This window comes from Scyliorhinus torazame, chromosome 9, assembly GCF_047496885.1.
Source record: "Scyliorhinus torazame isolate Kashiwa2021f chromosome 9, sScyTor2.1, whole genome shotgun sequence".
In the NCBI taxonomy this organism is placed as follows: Eukaryota; Metazoa; Chordata; class Chondrichthyes; order Carcharhiniformes; family Scyliorhinidae; genus Scyliorhinus; species Scyliorhinus torazame.
Genome location: NC_092715.1, coordinates 420,692 through 444,641, shown reverse-complemented (window position 1 = coordinate 444,641; position 23,950 = coordinate 420,692). Strand labels below are relative to the sequence as shown.

The 23,950-nt window shown below is 46.2% G+C and overlaps 1 protein-coding gene across 1 annotated transcript in view; it reads left to right on the top strand.

Moving 5' to 3' along the window:
* The window catches only part of LOC140429043 (WD repeat-containing protein 70), a 208,128-nt gene that overhangs the window by 151,406 nt on the left and 32,772 nt on the right, over nucleotides 1-23,950 (top strand). The window contains exons 14-15 of the mRNA XM_072515572.1: nucleotides 2,893-2,993; nucleotides 13,865-13,944. Of these exons, the coding sequence (XP_072371673.1) occupies nucleotides 2,893-2,993; nucleotides 13,865-13,944 (181 nt within the window). The remainder of the gene's footprint in view (nucleotides 1-2,892; nucleotides 2,994-13,864; nucleotides 13,945-23,950) is intronic.

The following is a 23,950-nucleotide window of genomic DNA, read 5'->3' as shown; positions in this document are numbered from 1 at the left end:
ACAACCCAAAGATGTGCAGGTTAGGTGGATTGGCCACGCTAAATTGCCCCTTCAAATTATCATTTTTTAAATTAAAAAAAAAAAAGAATTTTATTCCAAAGGGTAATTGTTGTGGATGTTTTTGTGACTGAGGCTGTTTCATAAGTTCATAAGATATCGGAGCAGAATTAGGCCATTCAACCCATCGAGTCTGCTTCGCCATTCTATCATGGCTGATCTGTTTATCTTCCGCGACCTACAATGTTACAGACTGGATTGCAAAATCAGCCAGAGAATCTCCACCCTGGAACACATGACCGAGGAGCGGGAGGAGGTAATGTAGCCTCCCGAGCCTCACACCCTCAATGCGATCGTGGCTGATCCCACCCTGGCCTCAACTCCACCGTCCTGCCCGTTCTCCATAACCCCTCAACCCATTCCCAATTAAAAATCTGTCTAACTCCTCCTTAAATTTACTCACTGTCCCAGCATGCACCGCACTCTGGGGCAGCGAATTCCACAGATTCACAGCCCTTTGGGAGAAATAGTTTCTCCTCAACTCTGTGTTAAATTTGCTACCTCTCATTTTAAGATTATGACCTCTTGTTCTAGAATCCCCACAAGAGGCAGCATCAGCTCCACGTCTACTTTATCCAGACCTTTTAGCGTCTTGTATACCTCAATTAGATCTCCCCTCATTCTTCTAAACTCGAGCGAGTATCGGCCTAAACTGTTCGATCTCTCCTCATACAACAAACCCTCATCTCTGGAATCAACCTAGTGACCCTCCTCTGAACTGCCCCTAATGTCACTACATCTTTCCTCAAATAAAGGGACCAAAACTGTACCCAATACTCCAGGTGCGGTCTTACCAATGCTTTGTGTCGCTGTAACTACACTTCCTCACCTTTATACTCAATTCCTTTTGCTATAAATGCCAACATTCCATTTGCTTTCCTTGTGACCTGCTGCACCTGCAATGCTTGTTTTCTGTGACTCATACACGAGGACCCCCAGACCTCTCTACATGGGAGCTCCCCGAAGTCTCTCCCCATTGAGATAATAAGTTGCCTTTCCATTTTTTTGACTAAAATGCATGACCTCATACTTATCCACGCTAAACTCCATCAGCCACATTTTGACTCACTCTCCTAACCTATCTATGTCCATTTGTAAGGTTCTTATCTCCTCATTGCAACGTACTGTCCCACTTATTATTGTGTCGCCTGCAAATCTGGCTATAGAACCTTCTATCCCTGTATCCAAGTCGTTAATATAGATTGTAAATAGCTGGGACCCAGGGACAGAACCCTGTGGCACCCCCACTAGTTACATCTTGCCATCCAGGAAAAGACCCATTCATCCTCGCTCTCTGTTTCCTGTCCGGCAGCCAATCTTCTATCCAAGATAATAAATTATCCCTAATCCCATGTGATCTAACCTTGTGAATTAACCTTCTGTGCGGCACCTTATCAAACGCCTTCCGGAACTCCAGATATACGACATCTACAGGATCCCCATTATCCACTTTGCTTGTTACATCTTCGAAGAACTCCAGCAAATGAGTCAAACATGATTTGCCCTTCACAAACCACGCTGACTCTGAGGGATTGCATTTTGACTTTCCAAATGTCCTGATATTACGTCCTTGATTGATTCTAATAATTTTCCAACAACAGATGTTAAACTAACTGGTCTGTAATTTCCCACATTCTGCCTCCCTCCCTTTTTGAATAAGGGCGTTACGTTCGCATTTTTCCAATCCACTGGAACCTTTCCTGTGTCCAGGAAATTTTGGAATATTATAACCAATGGGTCCATTATCTCCGCTGCCACTTCCTTTAACACCCTAGGATGTCGGCCATTGGGCCCTGGGGACTTGTCTGCCCTCAATCCCAGAGTTTGTTTAGTACCGTTTTCCTATTGAGGCGGAATGCTCCAAGTTCCACCCTTTCTATTCCCTGTGAAATGCCCGTTCCAATGGGAATGGTACTAGCGTCGTCCACTGTGAAAACTGAGGCAAAGTATTGACTTTGCATCTCCGCCATTGATGTGTTCCCATAATTAACTCACCAGTTTCACCTTCCAAAGGACCAACATTCACCTTCGCGACTCTCTTCCTTTTTATGTACCTGTAGAAGATTTTGCTGTGCTTGTTGATATTCTGTGCTAGTTTTTTTGCATAATTTACCTGACCTTTTTTAATTACTTTTTTTAGTGTCCCTTCGTTTATGTTTGCAACTTTCCCAATCTTCCAGCCTGCCACTGGCCTTTGCGATATGATGTAACTTAGGATTCTGGAACTCATTGCCTGAAAGGGTAGAAGGGGCGGGAATACTCACAACAATTAAGAAGCATTTAAATGAGCACTTGAGAAACGCCAGTCACACAAGGCTACGGAAGCGCTGGAAAATGGGATGAGTATAGATAGGGGTTTGATGGTCACCACAGACAGGATGGGCCAAAGGACCTGACCTCTGTGTTGTAAAACTCTGGCTCTTTTCGAAGACTGGGGCGTAGGACCCGGTCCTGGGGATTTGTCAGCTTTTATCCCTTTTTCTCGAATATGACGCCTCTTGTGAATCTCCCATTCTCCAGCTTCTTACGCCACAGTCATTGGAAATCCCTTCCACATCACCAACTTTATCTTCTCCATTAAACTTCACACTCAGCAGTTACCATTTTTTGACTCGCCGCCTGCTAATATCTCTGGCCTGGGGTGTTTTCTTTCCTGTCACCTCTTGTGAAATACCTTCAAATGTTTTGAGATGTGGAAGATAGTTTCTGGATGCAAGTTGTCATGTTTTTCAACTTTGCTGTCTATTTTCTCAGCACCATCGCGTACAGCTGTAGAGTTAGCTCTGGACAGTTATGGTTTCTCCAGACTAAGTGCATTTTCTGTTCCTTTTTCAGAGCGTTATTCGTTGCCTGTGGCACCCAAAGCTGAACCAGATCATGGTGGGGACAGGAAATGGACTGGCAAAAGTGTACTATCACCCAGGAAAGAGCCAACGGTAAGCAGTGATTGTTCCAATTCGTTTGGTTGGAAAGATGCCAGCACCAGACTGTGTATACCCTTATCATAAAAATATAGAAATTTGGGCAGCACGGTGGTTAATAATAATCGCTTATTGTCACAAGTAGGCTTCAATGAAGTTACTGTGAAAAGCCCCTAGTCGCCACATTCCGGCGCCTGTTCAGGGAGGCTGGAACAGGAATTGAACCCGCGCTGCTGGCCTTGTACTGCATGATACGCCAGCTGTTTAGCCCACTGCTAAACCAGCAACCACGTTAGCACTGCTGCCTCACAACGCAGAGGGCACGGTGGCGCAGTGGTTAGCACTGCTGCCTCACGCCGCCAAGGACCCAAGTTCGATCCCGGCTCTGGGTCACTGTCCGTGTGGAGTTTGCACATTCTCCCTGTGTCTGCGTGGGTTTCACCCCCACAACCCAAAGGTGTACAGGCTGGGTGGATTGGCCACGCTAAATTGCCCTTTAATTGAAATTAATTAAGAATGTTCCCGATGTTGGGGACGCCTAGAACTCGGGGTCGCAGCCTAAGAATAAGGGGGTCAGCCATTCAGGACTGAGATGAGGAAGAACTTCTTCTCTCAGAGAGGTGTGAGCTTGTGGAATTCTCTCCCACAGAAAGCTGTTGGGGCCAGTTTGTTGGATATATTCAAGAGGGAGCTGGACATGGCCCTTGCGGCTAAAGGGATAAAGGGGTACGGAGAGGAAGCGGGAGTGGGATACTGAATCTGCATGATCAGCCATGGTCATATTGAATGGTAGTGCTGGCTCGAAGGGCCGAATGGCCTTTCCTGCACCTATTTTCTATGTTTCTATGGCTGACCCTCGATCTCAATGCCATATTCCCCCCTCCCCCTTGATGCCATTAAAATCTAAAGCATTACTGACCTCTTTCTCTGCTACATTCAGTGACCCGGCCTCCACCGCCTCCTGTGGTAGAGAATTCCTCACGTTCACTATCCTTTCAGCGAATAAATATTTCCTTCATCTCAGTCCTAAATAGTCTACCTCTTATCCTGAGACTGTGTTCCCCGATTCTAGATGCCCCAACCAGAGAAAACATCCTCCCTGCATCCAGTCCGTCCAGATCTGATACAAATCAGATTTCCTCTCTCCTAAACTCTCGTGAATACCTCCTCATAGGACAAGCCCGCCAACCCCGGTGTCAGCCTAATGAATCTTTGCTGCTCTCCCCCATGGCAAATATATCCTTTTTTAAATAGGGAGACCAAAACTGCTCACACTACTCAAGGTTTGGCCTCACCAAGGCCCCGTATAACTGCAGTAAGAATCTCGACTTCAGATTTAAAATCCTCTTGCAATGAAGGCCAACATATCATTTGCCTTCTGAATTGTCTGTTGCACCAGCCACTCCACTTTCATTGACTGTTGTACATGGACACTCCGATCCCAATATATTACTGAGTAAATAATACTGTTCCTTTCTGCTTTTCACACAACAGTGTATAATTTCACATTTAGCCACAATGTACTGCATCTACCACGTGTTTCTTCACTGAAAATAAAGATAAGTATAGCACAGGAACAGGCCCACGACTGCACCGATCATGATGCCCTAACTTTTAAAAAAAAACTTCTGCCCTTACTCGGTCCGTATCCCTCTATTTCCTCCCTATTCATCGACCCATCCAGATGCCTCTTAAATGTTGCTAATGTGCTGCTTCCACCACATCCTCTGGCAGCGCGTTCCAGGCACCCACCACTCTCTGTGTGAAAAACTTACCCCGCACATCTCCCTTAAACTTTCCCCCTCTCACCTTCAACCTGTGCCCCCTGTAATTGTCACTTACACACTGGGGAAAAGCCTCGAACTATCTACCCTGTCTATGCCTCTGTGCCAAGGTGATTGAGAAGGCATAGGCCAAGCATGCCTTCATCAGCCGGGGCATTGAGTACCGGAGTTGGCAAGTCATGCTACAGTTGTATAAAATTCTGGTGTGGCTGCACTAGGAATATTGCGCACAATTCCGGTCGCCACACTACCAGAAGGATGTGGAGGCTTTAGAGAGGGTGCAGAGGAGGTTTACCAGGACGTTGCCTGGTTGGTCTGGATTACCAGATATGCGGAGAAGCTGAATAGACTCAGACTGTTTTTGTTAGAACGATGGAGGTTGAGGGATGACCTGATCGAGGTCGACAAGATTACGAGGGGCATGGATAGAGTGGATGGGCAGGCACTCTTTCCCAGGGTGGAGGGGTCAGGCACCAGGGGGCATAGGTTTAAGGTCCCTGGGGCAAAGTTTAGAGGAGATGTACGAGGCAGGTTTTTTTACACAGAGGGTGGTGAGTGCCTGGAACGCGTTGCCAGGGGAGGCTGTGGAAGCAGATACATTAACGGTGTTCAAAAGGCATCTTGACAAACACATGGACAGGATGGGTACAGAGGGATACGGCACTAGGAAGTGCTGAGGGTTTTGGCCAAGGATGCTATCATGACTGGTACAAGCTTGGAGGGCCAAAGGACCTGTTCCTGTGCTGTATTGTTCTTTGTTCTTATTGTCTATTCTCCAATCCTCTGGAACCTGGCTCAAATTGTCGAAATCACTGTGTCCCCCTGTCAATTCCACCCAATTTTTGTGTCATCGCCAACTTGGGAATGTTACATTTGGTTCCCTCATCCAGGTCATTTAGATTTATATATATATATATATATATATATCATGAACAGCATTGATCTCTGTGATACCCCACTAGTCACTGCCTAACACTCGGAAAAACACCCATTTGAAGGGGGTGTCCGGAGATGAGATCCCTGAACACCGAAAAGCTCGGAAAACACTAAAGTAGCTCTACATAAGTTAGTTTATTGAGAATTGAGACTAATCCTAGAAAGGAATCAGTATTAACCATTAAGCATGTATTTTTAAACATAGAAGTAATACGCATTTAAACTCTTGCTAAAAGTAGTGGCTGAAATGCATGATGGGATTTAAGCCACCTAACTTGCCCATGTTTCTAAGACAAACAGAATCAGGCAGAAATAGTGTGGTAAGCAATACAGCCAGCTCAATAAGCAGTTGTTATCACCGGCCCCAATATCCTGTTCAGACAATCCATGGTGTAAAAAGAAACCAGCTTCAACATCCTGCACCCAGACAAACAATGAGCTGGGCAGGACCTGGCTGAGAGAAGTAACGTACGGAAGGGCAGCAAAACAAAACATAATGGATAAAGTGTCCTGGTAAACAAAGGATCGCAAGATGGGGCTCAATCATGAGCTGATCACAGTCATCATGTTGCTTGAAGTAAATTTCACTGGTCAATATAAAATTGACAGCTTCAAAGATTCGATCAAGTCCAACTGGGGTGGGCTATTGATTTTTGGAAAATTGTATAATTGGGGCATCTGCACCAGTGTAAAGCAGATTGGTTTTGGCATTTATCCAAATCACTCTCCCTCGCACGTTGACCAAGCTTGGAAAAATAAAGTCATCTTAACCAGAGTTTATGTATCCGCAGGTCTTTGTGTTCAGCTGAGCTGTAACTAAGAGGGAGGAACACACGTAAAATCCAGCTCAATACTCAGTCCTTGAAAACGCTCCTACACCATTTATTCCCATTCTCGGTTTCCCGTCTGTCAACCGATTCTCGATCCATTATCCCCCATCCCATTTGCTTTAATTTTGCCCAAGAACCTCTTATGAGGGATCTTATCAAAAGCCTTTTCACGATCCAAATACACCACATCCACTGGTTCTCCCTGATCTACTTTATCATTTACATCCTCAAAAAACTCCAGTCGATTTGTTGAGCATGATTTGCCTCAGGCACAGCCTGCGACTTCGCAGGAACGAATAAAAACAACCCACGCTGGCTTTGTCCAATCCCATTAATGCTTTCCAAATATTCTGTTATCACATATAGACTCACAACATCTTCCCCACTACTAATGTCAAGCTAATTGGGCTGTAATTCTCCCTTTTCTCTCTCCCCTTTTCAGTATTGTGGTTACATTTAGCCCCCTCCAATCTGCAGGAACTGCACCTGAGTCTTTGGAATTTTGGAAGATGGCCACCAATGCATCCACTATTTCCAGTGTCGCGTCCTTTAACACTCTGGGATGGTGATTATCAGGCCCTGGTGATTTGTCAGCCGCTAACCCCATTGATTGCCCCGTCACTATTTTCTTACTCATCCTGATTTCCTTCGATTCCGCCCTCTCACTGGACCTTTGCTTCCCTAACATTTCTGGGGGTTATTGTGCTCTCGATTGTGAAGACAGAACCAAAGTACGTGTTCAATTCCTCTGCCATTTCTTTCTTCCCCATTGTAATTTCCCCGGCTTCTTACTGTGAGGACACTGCGTTTGTCTTTAATCTCTACCTCTTCACATATTTATAGAAACGTTTGCAGTCAGTTTCTGTGTTCCCTGCAATTTTACTCTCATTCTCTATTTTTCCTTCTTGATTACATTTTTTGTCCTCTTTTGCTGAATTTTAAAATGCTCCCAATCATCAGGCTCGCTGCTTTCTGTAGCAAATTTATATGTCTCCTCTTTGGATTTAATATTATCCCTAAATGCTGTTATGCGTCAGGGCTTAGAGAACCCCACAGTGTATCATGGAGTTCACCTGACCCACAACTTTTAATAGATTGTGGTATGGGGAACACACGGCCCACTCTACAGGTGTGGGACAGCAGAAATGGACAAGTATTTTTAAAAAATAAAACAATATTTATTCTATGAACGCAAGTTAACCTTTTTTTAAAAACAAACAGTGAACATCTAAGCAACCATTAATTCAACTACAACCCCAAAGACTACAACCCTAAGTAACCCTGTAAGCTGTCCCTTTTAACATCCAAAAGACTTAACAGGAGCGCATTAGGTTTACATTCAATACTGAGACCTTTTACAATTCTGGGTTCACCAAATGATCCATAGATAGTCTTTGGATGGCAGAGATCAACAGTACAGCCCTTTGTTTTAACTCCAGATGCAGCTCACTGAAAAACACAGACACACTCAAGCTTTTTCTCAAACTGAAACTAAAAAGCAGAAGTACATAGAATTGTACAGCACAGTGCAGGCCCTTCAGCCCACGATGTTGTGCTGACCATTTATCCTAATCTAAAATCAACCTAACCTACACCCCTTCCATGTGCCTGTCGTAAGAGTCGCTTAAATGTCCCGAATGACTCTGACTCCACCACCTCTGCTGGCAGTGCATTCCACACACCCACCACTCTCTGTGTAAAGAACCGACCTCTGACATCTCCCCTGTACCTTCCTCCAATCACCTTAAAATTATGTCCCCTCGTGACAGCCATTTCCACCCTGGGGAAAAGTCTCTGGCTATCCACTCTATCCATGCCTCTCATCACCTTGTCCACCTCTATCAAGTCACCTCTCTCCCTTCTTCGCTCCAGTGAGAAAATCCTAGCTCCCTCAACCTTTCTTCATAAGACATGCTGTCCAGTGCAGGCAGCATCCTGGTAAATCTCCTCTGTACCCTCTCCACAGCATCCACATCCTTCCTATAATGAGGCGACCAGAACTGGACACAATATTCCAAGTGTGGTCTAACTAGGGTTTTATAAAGCTGCAGCAAAACCTCGCGGCTCTTAACCTCAACCCCCCTGTTAATGAAAGCCAACACACCATACACCTTCTTAACAACCCTATCAACCTGGGTGGCAACTTTGAGGGATCTATGTACGTGGACCTCGAGATCCCTCTGTTCAAAGAACAAAGAAAATTACAGCACAAGAACAGGCCCTTTGGCCCTCCCAGCCTGCGCCGATCCAGAGTAGAGCTCAGCTCCACCCATACTCTGACATCACTCCAGTAACATGAGCAGCCCCATTTCATAAAGGTACATTTCTTAAACACCTATTTCTGAAAGGTACTCTCACATGACAATGCTTTTGTCAGCCATGGTGAGCGTCCTTTCCTCTGGTTTTGTGCCAGACAGGAATGAATTTCGATGGTAATTCCTGCACACGATTATGAACCATTGCCTTTCCAACGTCAACCCCTTTTGTGAGGTTCCTCAATCTACTCTCACCAACTCGCACCTCATAGTTCCCTTTAGATTCAGGACCCTAGTTTCACATTCGACTACTTCACTCTCCATCTTAATGAAGAATTCTATAATATGATGGTAGCACTTCCCCAATGGACCCCACACAACAATAATAATAATCGCTTATTGTCATAAGAACTAGGAGCAGGAGTCGGCCATCTGGCCCCTCGAGCCTGCTCCGCCATTCAATGAGATCATGGCTGATCTTTTGTGGACTCAGCTCCACTTTCTGGCCCGAACACCATAACCCTTAATCCCTTTTTACCAGAATGTTGCCTGGTATGGAGGGCATAAGCTATGAGGAGCGATTGAATAAACTCAGTTTGTTCTCACTGGAACGAAGGAGGTTGAGGGGCGACCTGATAGAGGTATACAAAATTATGAGGGGCATAGACAGAGTGGATAGTCAGAGGCTTTTCCCCAGGGTAGAGGGGTCAATTACTAGGGGGCATAGGTTTAAGGTGAGAGGGGCAAAGTTTAGAGTAGATGTACGAGGCAAGTTTTTTACGCAGAGGGTAGTGGGTGCCTGGAACTCACTACCGGAGGAGGTAGTGGAAGCAGGGACGATAGGGACATTTAAGGGGCATCTTGATAAATATATGAATAGGATGGGAATAGAAGGATACGGACCCAGGAAGTGTAGAAGATTGTAGTTTAGTCGGGCAGTATGGTCGGCACGGGCTTGGAGGGCCGAAGGGCCTGTTCCTGTGCTGTACATTTCTTTGTTCTTTATTCTTCAAAAAACTATCTATCTTTATCTTAAAAACATTTGATGAAGGAGCCTCTACTGCTTCACTGGGCAAGGAATTCCATAGATTCACAACCCTTTGGGTGAAGAAGTTCCTCCTAAACTCAGTCCTAAATCTACTTCCCCTTATTTTGAGGCTATGCCCCCTAGTTCTGCTTTCACCCGCCAGTGGAAACAACCTGTCCGCATCTATCCTATCTATTCCCTTCATAATCTTATATGTTTCTATAAGATCTCCCCTCATCCTTCTAAATTCCAACGACTACAGTCTCAGTCTACTCAACCTCCCCTCGTAATCCAACCCCTTCAGCTCTGGGATTAACCTAGTGAATCTCCTCTGCACACCCTCTAGCGCCAGTACATCCTTTCTCAGGTAAGGAGACCAAAACTGAACACAATACTTAAGGTGTGGCCTCACTAACACCTTATACAATTGCAGCAGAACCTCCCTAGTCTTAAACTCCATCCCTCTAGCAATGAAGGACAAAATTCCATTTGCCTTCTTAATCACCTGTTGCACCTGTAAACCAACTTTTTGAGACTCATGCACTAGCACACCCAGATCTCTCTGCACAGCAGCATTTTTAATATTAATATTTTGTCATTTAAATAATAATCCCTTTTGCTTTTATTCCTACCAAAATGGATAACCTCACATTTGTCAATATTGTATTCCATCTGCCAGACCCTAGCCCATTCACTTAACCTATCCAAATCCCTCTGCAGACTTCCAGTATCCTCTGCACTTTTTGCTTTACCACTCATCTTAGTGTCGTCTGCAAACTTGGACACATTGCACTTGGTCCCCAACTCCAAATCAGCTATGTAAATTGTGAACAATTGTGGGCCCAACACTGATCCCTGAGGGACACCACTAACTACTGATTGCCAACCAGAGAAACACCCACTAATCTCCACTCTTTGCGTTCTATTAATTAACCAATCCTCTATCCATGCTACTACTTTACCCTTAACGCCATGCATCTTTATCTTATGCAGCAACCTTTTGTGTGGCACCTTGTCAAAGGCTTTCTGGAAATCCAGATATACCACATCAATTGGCTCCCCGTTATCTACCACACTGGTAATGTCCTCAAAAATTTCCACTAAATTAGTTAGGCACGACCTGCCCTTTATGAACCCATGCTGCGTCTGTCCAATGGGACAATTTCCATCCAGGTGCCTCTCTATTTCTTCCTTGATGATAGATTCCAGCATCTTCCCTACTACCGAAGTTAAGCTCACTGGCCTATAATTACCCGCTTTCTGCCTACCTCCTTTTTTAAACAGTGGTGTCACATTTGCTAATTTCCAATCCGCCGGGACCACCCCAGAGTCTAGTGAATTTTGGTAAATTATCACTACTGCATTTGCAAGGAGGCTTCAATGAAGTTACTGTGAAAAACCCCTAGTCGCCACATTCCGGCGCCTGTTTGGGGAGGCCGGTATGGGAATTAAACCTGCGCTGGTGGCCTTGTTCTGCATTACAAACCAGCTGTTTAGCCCACTGTGCTAAACCAGCTCCTAAAATTGTTAATTAAACTTTTCTCGTTGCACAGCCCAGTCTAGAATACCCCATTCTCTGGTTGGTTCCTCAACGGATTGGTCTAAAAAGCCAGCGCATACGCACTCCAGGAATAACTCCTCCACTAGACCATTGCTTAGTTTGGTTTGTCCAATCTCTGTGTAAAATAAGTCACCCATGATTACTGTTGTATCCTTATTACAAGCATTTTTGATTTCCTGTTTAATACCTTCCCTTAATGTCCCCTTAGTGTGGGAGACGGTGGTGTAATGGTATTATCGCTGGACCCAGAATCCCAGGATAATGATCTGGGGACCCGGGTACGAATCCCACCACAGCAGGCGGTGGAATTTAAACTCAAAAAAAATATCTGGAATTAAAAGTCTGCTGATGACCATGAAACCATTGTCGATTGTCATACAAACCCACCTGGGTCACGAATGTCCCTTCAGGAAGGAAATCTGCCACCCTTACCTGGTCTGGCCTACATGTTCTTGCTATGGAGGGAGAGCAGCAAAGGTTTACCAGGTTGATTCCTGGGATGGCAGGACTGTCATATGAGGAGAGACAGGATTATATTCACTGGAGTTTAGAAGAGTGAGAGGGGATATCCCAGAAATGTATAAAATTCTAACAGGATTAGACAGGGTAGATTCAGAAAGAATGTTCCCGATGGTGGGGAGTCCAGAACTAGGGGTCATAGTTTGAGGATAAGGGACTGAGGTGAGGAGAAATTTCTTCACCCAGAGAGCGGCGAATCTGTGGAATTCACTCCCACAGAAAGTAGTTGAGGCCAAAATGTTGTGTAATTTCAACAAGGAATTAGATACAGCTCTTGGGGCTAAATAGCTCAAGGAATATGGGGGGAAGGCGGGATCAGGGTATTGAACTTGATGATCGGCCATGATCATAATGAATGGGGAGCAGGCTTGAAGGGCCGAATGGCCGCCTCCTGCTTCCATTTATGTTTCCATGTATCAACTGGCGCATTCTCCATGGCAAACGCCTCTACGAATCAGAATCCATTTGCCAACCAATCAGCACTCTCTTCCATTCACTTTAAATTGCTTTCTTCTTATATTGGTATTCTTGCAAAGTATCCTGACGAGTGCAGGATGAAAAGCTTCGACTGTCTCTTCAGCAATTATATTAACTTTCGATTAATTTAAAAGATTGTTCTTGTATTTTCAAAAGTTTCAATCCAAACAAAAGTGGGGAACCTGTCAATGTGCATTGTTTTTTAAAAAGTTTTTTATTCCAAATTTTCAACACTTTTACAATTTACAACAAGCACCCCCCCCCCCCCCCCCCCCACACACACACAACACATTAAACCTCCCCCATGCCCCCTCAGCAGTCAATTTCAGTAACATTGTTAAGGGAGACAGATTATGGGTGTTTGGACACAAATAAATAAGGAATACCTGGAACTCTGGCTGAAGACGAGCAGTATTGATACTGGCTCTGTGACTTACTTCAACTGGCATGAACCATGTTAACGTTTGTCCCTTGCCCAATTTTGCATTCATGTCCTTTTAATACTGCAGGCCTCAATTTCTGTAGCAAGCCCATGATGTGGTAAATGCCCTATGCTGCTCTTGCTCATGTATTTGCTTTGTTTGGCCCCTTGTTCCGCACTGTAACCAATCATTGTTTGTCGATGTACCATTTGTCAATGTTCTCTGTCGATTATTCTTTTTGTCTACTATGTACGTACTGTGTACATTCCCTCGGCCACAGAAAAATACTTTTCACTGTACTTCGGTACATGTGGCAATAAATCAAATCACATTAAATGTCAAATGTCTTTTGCTTGCAATAAACACATCAAAACATACGACCGTAGGAAATAGGAACAGGAGTGGGCCATTGGGCCCTGTGTCTGCTCCGCCATCCAATAGGATCTTGGCTGATCCGATATTCCTCACGCCCACAAAAGCACGACCCTCATGAACCCTCTCCATTATTCAGTGAAACAATATGATTAAGTGAGATAAACATGATCTGCCTTTAATAAATCTGTGCCGAATTGCATTTATTCACTGAAATTGCCAATTAAATTTGTTCCCATTATTGTCACAAAATATTTCTGCATCGTCAACATTTGACTGGTCTGGGTTAATTAAAGGCCTTGGCCCCACATCATGGAGAAGAGCAGCTATTGCATTAGTTGAATGGCTACGAACCCAACCCAGGTCACAGTTGCAACCCCATTTCTAGCCTTAAACAAACCCAACCCAGGCCTCTCATGTCATAGAGCAGGAGCAGGCCCCAGCACAAGATGAACATCCCAAACCCCACCCCAGCCTCAGAGCTGGCTCGCGCCTCTGCAGCCCCGAACAGGCGCCGGAATGTGGCGACTAGGGGCTTTTCACAGTAACTTCATTTGAAGCCGACTTGTGACAATAAGCAATTTTCATTTCATTTCATTTTCACTCCAGGCAGCAGCTTGAGCACAGAGGCCCAGGCTTTGATGAGTCGGTTTTTAACCTCGGATAATGTTTAATTCACTAACCAGAACACTGTGTTTTGCAGAGGAGCGAAACTCTGTGTAGTGAAAACAAAGCGAAAAGCAAAGCAGAGCCAGACTGTCACACAGGACTATGTTATCACACGTAAGTACAGGGCCTCTGCTTGCAATCAGCACAAGAACAATAGAGCCACTCTCCCACTCTCCGGCCTTGGCATTCACAGGATTGATGCCCGACCATAAACTCCAGGACACCATCCAGCATCCGTCAGACACAGATTGGGCAAATTATATTTTCAAACACATTTTCCACAAAAATGCCCAAGAGGATCACCCCATCACTGTAGCACTCTGATATACCCCACACCCCTCACTGTAACTCTCTAATATACCCCACACCCCTCACTGTAACTCTCTAATATACCCCACACCCCTCACTGTAACACTGATATACCCCACACCCCTCACTGTAACTCTCTAATATACCCCACACCCCTCACTGTAACACTGATATACCCCACACCCCTCACTGTAACTCTCTAATATACCCCACACCCCTCACTGTAACTCTCTAATATACCCCACACCCCTCACTGTAACACTGATATACCCACACCCCTCACTGTAACACTCTGATATACCCTACACCCCTCACTGTAACTCTCTAATATACCCCACACCCCTCACTGTAACTCTCTAATATACCCCACACCCCTCACTGTAACTCTCTAATATACCCCACACCCCTCACTGTAACACTCTGATATACCCCACACCCCTCACTGTAACACTGATATACCCCACACCCCTCACTGTAACACTGATATACCCCACACCTCTCACTGTAACACTGATATACCCCACACCCCTCACTGTAACACTGATATACCCCACACCCCTCACTGTAACACTGATATACCCCACACCCCTCACTGTAACACTGATATATCCCACACCCCTCACTGTAACACTGATATACCCCAAAACCCTCACTGTAACACTGATATACCCCACACCCCTCACTGTAACACTGATATGCCCCACACCCCTCACTGTAACACTGATATACCCCACACCCCTCACTGTAACACTGATATACCCCACACCCCTCACTGTAACACTGATATACCCCACACCCCTCACTGTAACACTGATATACACCACACCTCTCACTGTAACACTGATATACCCCACACCCCTCACTGTAACACTGATATACCCCACACCCCTCACTGTAACACTGATATACCCCACACCCCTCACTGTAACACTGATATACCCCACACCTCTCACTGTAACACTGATATACCCCACACCCCTCACTGTAACACTGATATACCCCAAAACCCTCACTGTAACACTGATATACCCCACACCCCTCACTGTAACACTGATATGCCCCACACCCCTCACTGTAACACTGATATACCCCACACCCCTCACTGTAACACTGATATACCCCACACCCCTCACTGTAACACTGATATACCCCACACCCCTCACTGTAACACTGATATACACCACACCCCTCACTGTAACACTGATATACCCACACCCCTCACTGTAACACTCTGATATATCCCACACCCCTCACTGTAACACTCTGATATACCCCACACCCCTCACTGTAACACTCTGATATACCACACACCCCTCACTGTAACACTCTGATATACCCCTCACTGTAACACTGATATACCCCACACCCCTCACTGTAACACTCTGATATACCCCACACCCCTCACTGTAACACTGATATACACCACACCCCTCACTGTAACACTGATATACCCCACACCCCTCACTGTAACACTCTGATATACCCCTCACTGTAACACTGATACACCCCACACCCCTCACTGTAACATAGATATATCCCACACCCCTCACTGTAACACTCTGATATATCCCACACCCCTCACTGTAACACTGATATACCCCACAACCCTCACTGTAACACTGATATACCCCACACCCCTCCTGTAACACTGATACACCCCACACCCCTCACTGTAACACTGATATACCCCACAGCCCTCACTGTAACACTGATATACCCCACACCCCTCACTGTAACATAGATATATCCCACACCCCTCACTGTAACACTGATACACCCCATACCGCTCACTGTAACACTGATATATCCCACAGCCCTCACTGTAACACTGATATACCCCACACCCTTCACTGTAACACTGATATACCCCACACCCCTCACTGTAACACTGATACACCCCCATACCGCTCACTGTAACACTGATATACCCCACAGTCCTCACTGTAACACTGATATACCCCACAACCCTCACTGTAACACTGATATACCCCACACCCCTCACTGTAACACTCTGATATACCCCACACCCCTCACTGTAACATTGATATACCCCACACCCCTCGCTGTAACACTGATATACCTCACACCCATTCACTGTAACACTCTGATATACCCCACACCCCTCACTGTAACACTCTGATATACCCTACACTCCTCACTGTAACACTGATACACCCCTCACTGTAACACTGATATACCCCACACCCTTCACTGTAACACTGATATACCCCACACCCCTCACTGTAACACTGATACACCCCATACCGCTCACTGTAACACTGATATACCCCACAACCCTCACTGTAACACTGATATACCCCACACCCCTCACTGTAACACTCTGATATACCCCACATCCCTCACTGTAACACTCTGATATACCCCACACCCCTCACTGTAACACTCTGATATACCCCACACCCCTCACTGTAACACGCTGATATACCCCACACCCCTCACTGTAACACTCTGATATACCCCACACCCCTCACTGTAACACTGATATACCTCACAGTCCTCACTGTAACACTCTGATATACCCCACACCCCTCACTGTAACACTCTGATATACCCCACACCCCTCACTGTAACACTGATATACCCCATACCCCTCACTGTAACACTTTGATATACCCCACACCCCTCACTGTAACACTGATATACCCCACAACCCTCACTGTAACACTGATATACCCCACACCCCTCACTGTTACACTGATATACCCCACAACCCTCACTGTAACACTCTGATATACCCCACACCCCTCACTGTAACACTGATATACCCCACACCCCTCACTGTAACACTGATACACCCCACACTCCTCACTGTAACACTGATATGCCCCACACCCCTCACTGTAACACACTGATATACCCCACACCCCTCACTGTAACACTGATATATCCCACACCCCTCACTGTAACACTGATATACCCCACACCCCTCACTGTAACACTGATATACCCCACACCCCTCACTGTAACACTGATATACCCCACACCCCTCACTGTAACACACTGATATATCCCACACCGCTCACTGTAACACTGATACACCCCACACCCCTCACTGTAACACTGATATACCCCACAACCCTCACTGTAACACTGATATACCCCACACCCCTCACTGTAACACTGATACACCCCACACCCCTCACTGTAACACTGATATGCCCCACACCCCTCACTGTAACACTGATACACCCGACACCCCTCACTGTAACACTGATATACCCCACAACCCTCACTGTAACACTGATATACCCCACACCCCTCACTGTAACACTGATACACCCCTCACTGTAACACTGATATACCCCACAACCCTCACTGTAACACTGATATACCCCACACCCCTCACTGTAACACTGATATACCCCACACCCCTCACTGTAACACTGATACACCCCATACCGCTCACTGTAACACTGATATACCCCACAACCCTCACTGTAACACTGATATACCCCACACCCCTCACAGTAACACTCTGATATACTCCACACCCCTCACTGATACACCCCACACCCCTCACTGTAACACTGATACACCCCACACCGCTCACTGTAACACTGATATACCCCCCACCCCTCACTGTAACACTCTGATATTCCCCACACCCCTCACTGTAACACTGATATACCCCATACCCCTCACTGTAACACTTTGATATACCCCACACCCCTCACTGTAACACTGATATACACCACACCCCTCACTGTAACACTGATATATCCCATACCCCTCACTGAAACTCTGATATACCCCACAACCCTCACTGTAACACTGATATACCCCACACCCCTCACTGTTACACTGATATACCCCACAACCCTCACTGTTACACTGATATACCCCACACCCCTCACTGTAACACTGATATTCCCCACACCCCTCACTGTAACACTGATATACCCCACACCCCTCACTGTAACACTGATATACCCCACACCCCTCACTGTAACACTGATATATCCCACACCCCTCACTGTAACACTGATATACCCCACACCCCTCACTGTAACACTCTGATATACCCCACACCCCTCACTGTAACCCTGATATATCCCACACCCCTCACTGTAACACTCTGATATACCCCACAACCCTCACTGTAACACTGATATACCCCACACCCCTCACTGTAACACTGATACACCCCACAGCCCTCACTGTAACACTGATATACCCCACAACCCTCACTGTAACACTGATACACCCCACACCCCTCACTGTAACACTGATATACCCCACACCCCTCACTGTAACACTGATATACCCCACACCCCTCACTGTAACACACTGATATACCCCACACCCCTCACTGTAACACTGATATACCCCACACCCCTCACTGTAACACTGATATATCCCACAACCCTCACTGTAACACTGATATACCCCACACCCCTCACTGTTACACTGATATACCCCACAACCCTCACTGTTACACTGATATACCCCACACCCCTCACTGTAACACTGATATACCCCACACCCCTCACTGTAACACTGATATACCCCACACCCCTCACTGTACCACTGATATACCCCACACCCCTCACTGTAACACTCTGATATATCCCACACCCCTCACTGTAACACTGATATACCCCACACCCCTCACTGTAACACTCTGATATACCCCACACCCCTCACTGTAACCCTGATATATCCCACACCCCTCACTGTAACACTCTGATATACCCCACAACCCTCACTGTAACACTGATATACCCCACACCCCTCACTGTAACACTGATACACCCCACAGCCCTCACTGTAACACACTGATATATCCCACACCGCTCACTGTAACACTGATACACCCCACACCCCTCACTGTAACACTGATATACCCCACAACCCTCACTGTAACACTGATATACCCCACAACCCTCACTGTAACACTGATATACCCCACACCCCTCACTGTAACACTGATATACCCCACAACCCTCACTGTAACACTGATATACCCCACAACCCTCACTGTAACACTGATATACCCCACACCCCTCACTGTAACACTGATATATCCCACACCCCTCACTGTAACACTGATATACCCCACATCCCTCACTGTAACACTGATATACCCCACACCCCTCACTGTAACACTCTGATATACCCCACACCCCTCACTGTAACACTGATATACCCCACACCCCTCACTGTAACACTGATACACCCCACCGCCCTCACTGTAACACTGATACACCCCACAACCCTCACTGTAACACTGATACACCCCTCACTGTAACACTGATATACCCCACACCCCTCACTGTAACACTCTGATATACCCCACACCCCTCACTGTAACACACTGATATATCCCACACCCCTCACTGTAACACTGATACACCCCACACCCCTCACTGTAACACTGATACACCCCTCACTGTAACACTGATATACCCCACAACCCTCACTGTAACACTGATATACCCCACACCCCTCACTGTAACACTGATATATCCCACACCCCTCACTGTAACACTGATATACCCCACACCCCTCACTGTAACACTGATATACCCCACACCCCTCACTGTAACACTCTGATATACCCCACACCCCTCACTGTAACACACTGATATATCCCACACCGCTCACTGTAACACTGATACACCCCACACCCCTCACTGTAACACTGATATACCCCACAACCCTCACTTTAACACTGATATACCCCACACCCCTCACTGTAACACTGATACACCCCTCACTGTAACACTGATATACCCCACACCCCTCACTGTAACACACTGATATATCCCACACCGCTCACTGTAACACTGATACACCCCACACCCCTCACTGTAACACTGATATACCCCACAACCCTCACTGTAACACTGATATACCCCACAACCCTCACTGTAACACTGATATACCCCACACTCCTCACTGTAACACTGATATACCCCACACCCCTCACTGGAACACTCTGATATACCCCACACCGCTCACTGTAACACTGATATATCCCACACCCCTCACTGTAACACTCTGATATATCCCACACCCCTCACTCTAACACTCTGATATACCCCACAACCCTCACTGTAACACTGATATACCCCACATCCCTCACTGTAACACTGATATACCCCACAACCCTCACTGTAACACTCTGATATACCCCACTCCCCTCACTATAACACTCTGATACACCCCACAACCCTCACTGTAACACTGATATGCCCCACACCCCTCACTGTAACACTCTGATATACCCCACACCCCTCACTGTAACACTGATATACCCCACATCCCTCACTGTAACACTCTGATATACCCCACACCCCTCCCTGTAACACTCTGATATATCCCATACCCCTCACCGTAACATAGAACATAGAACAATACAGCGCAGTACAGGCCCTTCGGCCCACGATGTTGCACCGAAACAAAAGCCATCTAACCTACACTATGCCATTATCATCCATATGTTTATCCAATAATCTTTTAAATGCCCTCAATGTTGGCGAGTTCACTACTGTAGCAGGTAGGGCATTCCACGGCCTCACTACTCTTTGCGTAAAGAACCTACCTCTGACCTCTGTCCCATATCTATTACCCCTCAGTTTAAAGTTATGTCCCCTCGTGCCAGCCATATCCATCCGCGGGAGAAGGCTCTCACTGTCCACCCTATCCAACCCCCTGATCATTTTGTATGCCTCTATTAAGTCTCCTCTTAACCTTCTTCTCTCCAACGAAAACAACCTCAAGTCCATCAGCCTTTCCTCATAAGATTTTCCCTCCATACCAGGCAACATCCTGGTAAATCTCCTCTGCACCCGCTCCAAAGCCTCCACGTCCTTCCTATAATGCGGTGACCAGAACTGTCCGCAATACTCCAAATGCGGCCGTACCAGAGTTCTGTACAGCTGCAACATGACCTGCTGACTCCGGAACTCAATCCCTCTACCAATAAAGGCCAACACTCCATAGGCCTTCTTCACAACCCTATCAACCTGGGTGGCAACTTTCAGGGATCTATGTACATGGACACCTAGATCCCTCTGCTCATCCACACTTTCAAGAACTTTACCATTCGCCAAATATTCCGCATTCCTGTTATTCCTTCCAAAGTGAATCACCTCACACTTCTCTACATTAAACTCCATTTGCCACCTCTCAGCCCAGCTCTGCAGCTTATCTATATCCCTCTGTAACCTGCTACATCCTTCCACACTATCGACAACACCACCGACTTTAGTATCGTCTGCAAATTTACTCACCCACCCTTCTGCGCCTTCCTCTAGGTCATTGATAAAAATGACAAACAGCAACGGCCCCAGAACAGATCCTTGTGGTACTCCACTTGTGACTGTACTCCATTCTGAACATTTCCCATCAACCACCACCCTCTGTCTTCTTTCAGCTAGCCAATTTCTGATCCACATCTCTAAATCACCCTCAATCCCCAACCTCCGTATTTTTTGCAATAGCCTACCATGGGGAGCCTTGGGTTAAGGAAAATCCCAAGGCTTTTTACACTTACATAAAAAGTAAGAGGGTAGCCAGGGAAAGGGTTGGCCCACTGAAGGATAGGCAAGGGAATCTATGTGTGGAGCCAGAGGAAATGGGCGAGGTACTAAATGAATACTTTGCATCAGTATTCACCAAAGAGAAGGAATTGGTAGATGTTGAGTCTGGAGAAGGGGGTGTAGATAGCCTGGGTCACATTGTGATCCAAAAAGACGAGGTGTTGGGTGTCTTAAAAAATATTAAGGTAGATAAGTCCCCAGGGCCGGATGGGATCTACCCCAGAATACTGAAGGAGGCTGGAGAGGAAATTGCTGAGGCCTTGACAGAAATCTTTGGATCCTCGCTGTCTTCAGGGGATGTCCCGGAGGACTGGAGAATAGCCAATGTTGTTCCTCTGTTTAAGAAGGGTGGCAGGGATAATCCCGGGAACTACAGGCCGGTGAGCCTTACTTCAGTGGTAGGGAAATTACTGGAGAGAATTCTTCGAGACAGGATCTACTCCCATTTGGAAGCAAATGGACGTATTAGTGAGAGGCAGCACGGTTTTGTGAAGGGGAGGTCGTGTCTCACTAACTTGATAGAGTTTTTCGAGGAGGTCACTAAGATGATTGATGCAGGTAGGGCAGTAGATGTTGTCTATATGGACTTCAGTAAGGCCTTTGACAAGGTCCCTCATGGTAGACTAGTACAAAAGGTGAAGTCACACGGGATCAGGGGTGAACTGGCAAGGTGGATACAGAACTGGCTAGGCCATAGAAGGCAGAGGGTAGCAATGGAGGGATGCTTTTCTAATTGGAGGGCTGTGACCAGTGGTGTTCCACAGGGATCAGTGCTGGGACCTTTGCTCTTTGTAGTATATATAAATGATTTGGAGGAAAATGTAACTGGTCTGATTAGTAAGTTTGCAGACGACACAAAGGTTGGTGGAATTGCGGATAGCGATGAGGACTGTCTGAGGATACAGCAGGATTTAGATTGTCTGGAGACTTGGGCGGAGAGATGGCAGATGGAGTTTAACCTGGACAAATGTGAGGTAATGCATTTTGGAAGGGCTAATGCAGGTAGGGAATATACAGTGAATGGTAGAACCCTCAAGAGTATTGAAAGTCAAAGAGATCTAGGAGTACAGGTCCACAGATCACTGAAAGGGGCTACACAGGTGGAGAAGGTAGTCAAGAAGGCATACGGCATGCTTGCCTTCATTGGCCGGGGCATTGAGTATAAGAATTGGCAAGTCATGTTGCAGCTGTATAGAACCTTAGTTAGGCCACACTTGGAGTATAGTGTTCAATTCTGGTCGCCACACTACCAGAAGGATGTGGAGGCTTTAGAGAGGGTGCAGAAGAGATTTACCAGAATGTTGCCTGGTATGGAGGGCATAAGCTATGAGGAGCGATTGAATAAACTCGGTTTGTTCTCACTGGAACGAAGGAGGTTGAGGGTCGACCTGATAGAGGTATACAAAATTATGAGGGGCATAGACAGAGTGGATAGTCAGAGGCTTTTCCCCAGGGTAGAGGGGTCAATTACTAGGGGGCATAGGTTTAAGGTGAGAGGGGCAAAGTTTAGAGTAGATGTACGAGGCAAGTTTTTTACGCAGAGGGTAGTGGGTGCCTGGAACTCACTACCGGAGGAGGTAGTGGAGGCAGGGACGATAGGGACATTTAAGGGGCATCTTGACAAATATATGAATAGGATGGGAATAGAAGGATACGGACCCAGGAAGTGTAGAAGATTGTAGTTTAGTCGGGCAGTATGGTCGGCACGGGCTTGGAGGGCCGAAGGGCCTGTTCCTGTGCTGTACATTTCTTTGTTCTTTGTTCTTTGTTTGTTCAAACGCTTTGCTGAAATCCATATACACCACATCAACTGCTCTACCCTCGTCTACCTGTTCAGTCACCTTCTCAAAGAACTCAATAAGGTTTGTGAGGCATGACCTACCCTTCACAAAGCCATGCTGACTATCCCTGATCATATTATTCCTATCTAGATGATTATAAATCTTGTCTCTTATAATCCCGTCCAAGACTTTACCCACTACAGAGGTGAGGCTCACCGGTCTATAGTTGCCGGGGTTGTCTCTGCTCCCCTTTTTGAACAAAGGGACCACATTTGCTGTCCTCCAGTCCTCTGGCACTATTCCTGTAGCCAATGATGACATAAAAATCAAAGCCAAAGGTCCAGCAATCTCTTCCCTGGCCTCCCAGAGAATCCTAGGATAAATCCCATCAGGTCCCGGGGACTTATCGATTTTCAGCCTGTCCAGAATTGCCAACACCTCTTCCCTACGTACCTCAATGCCATC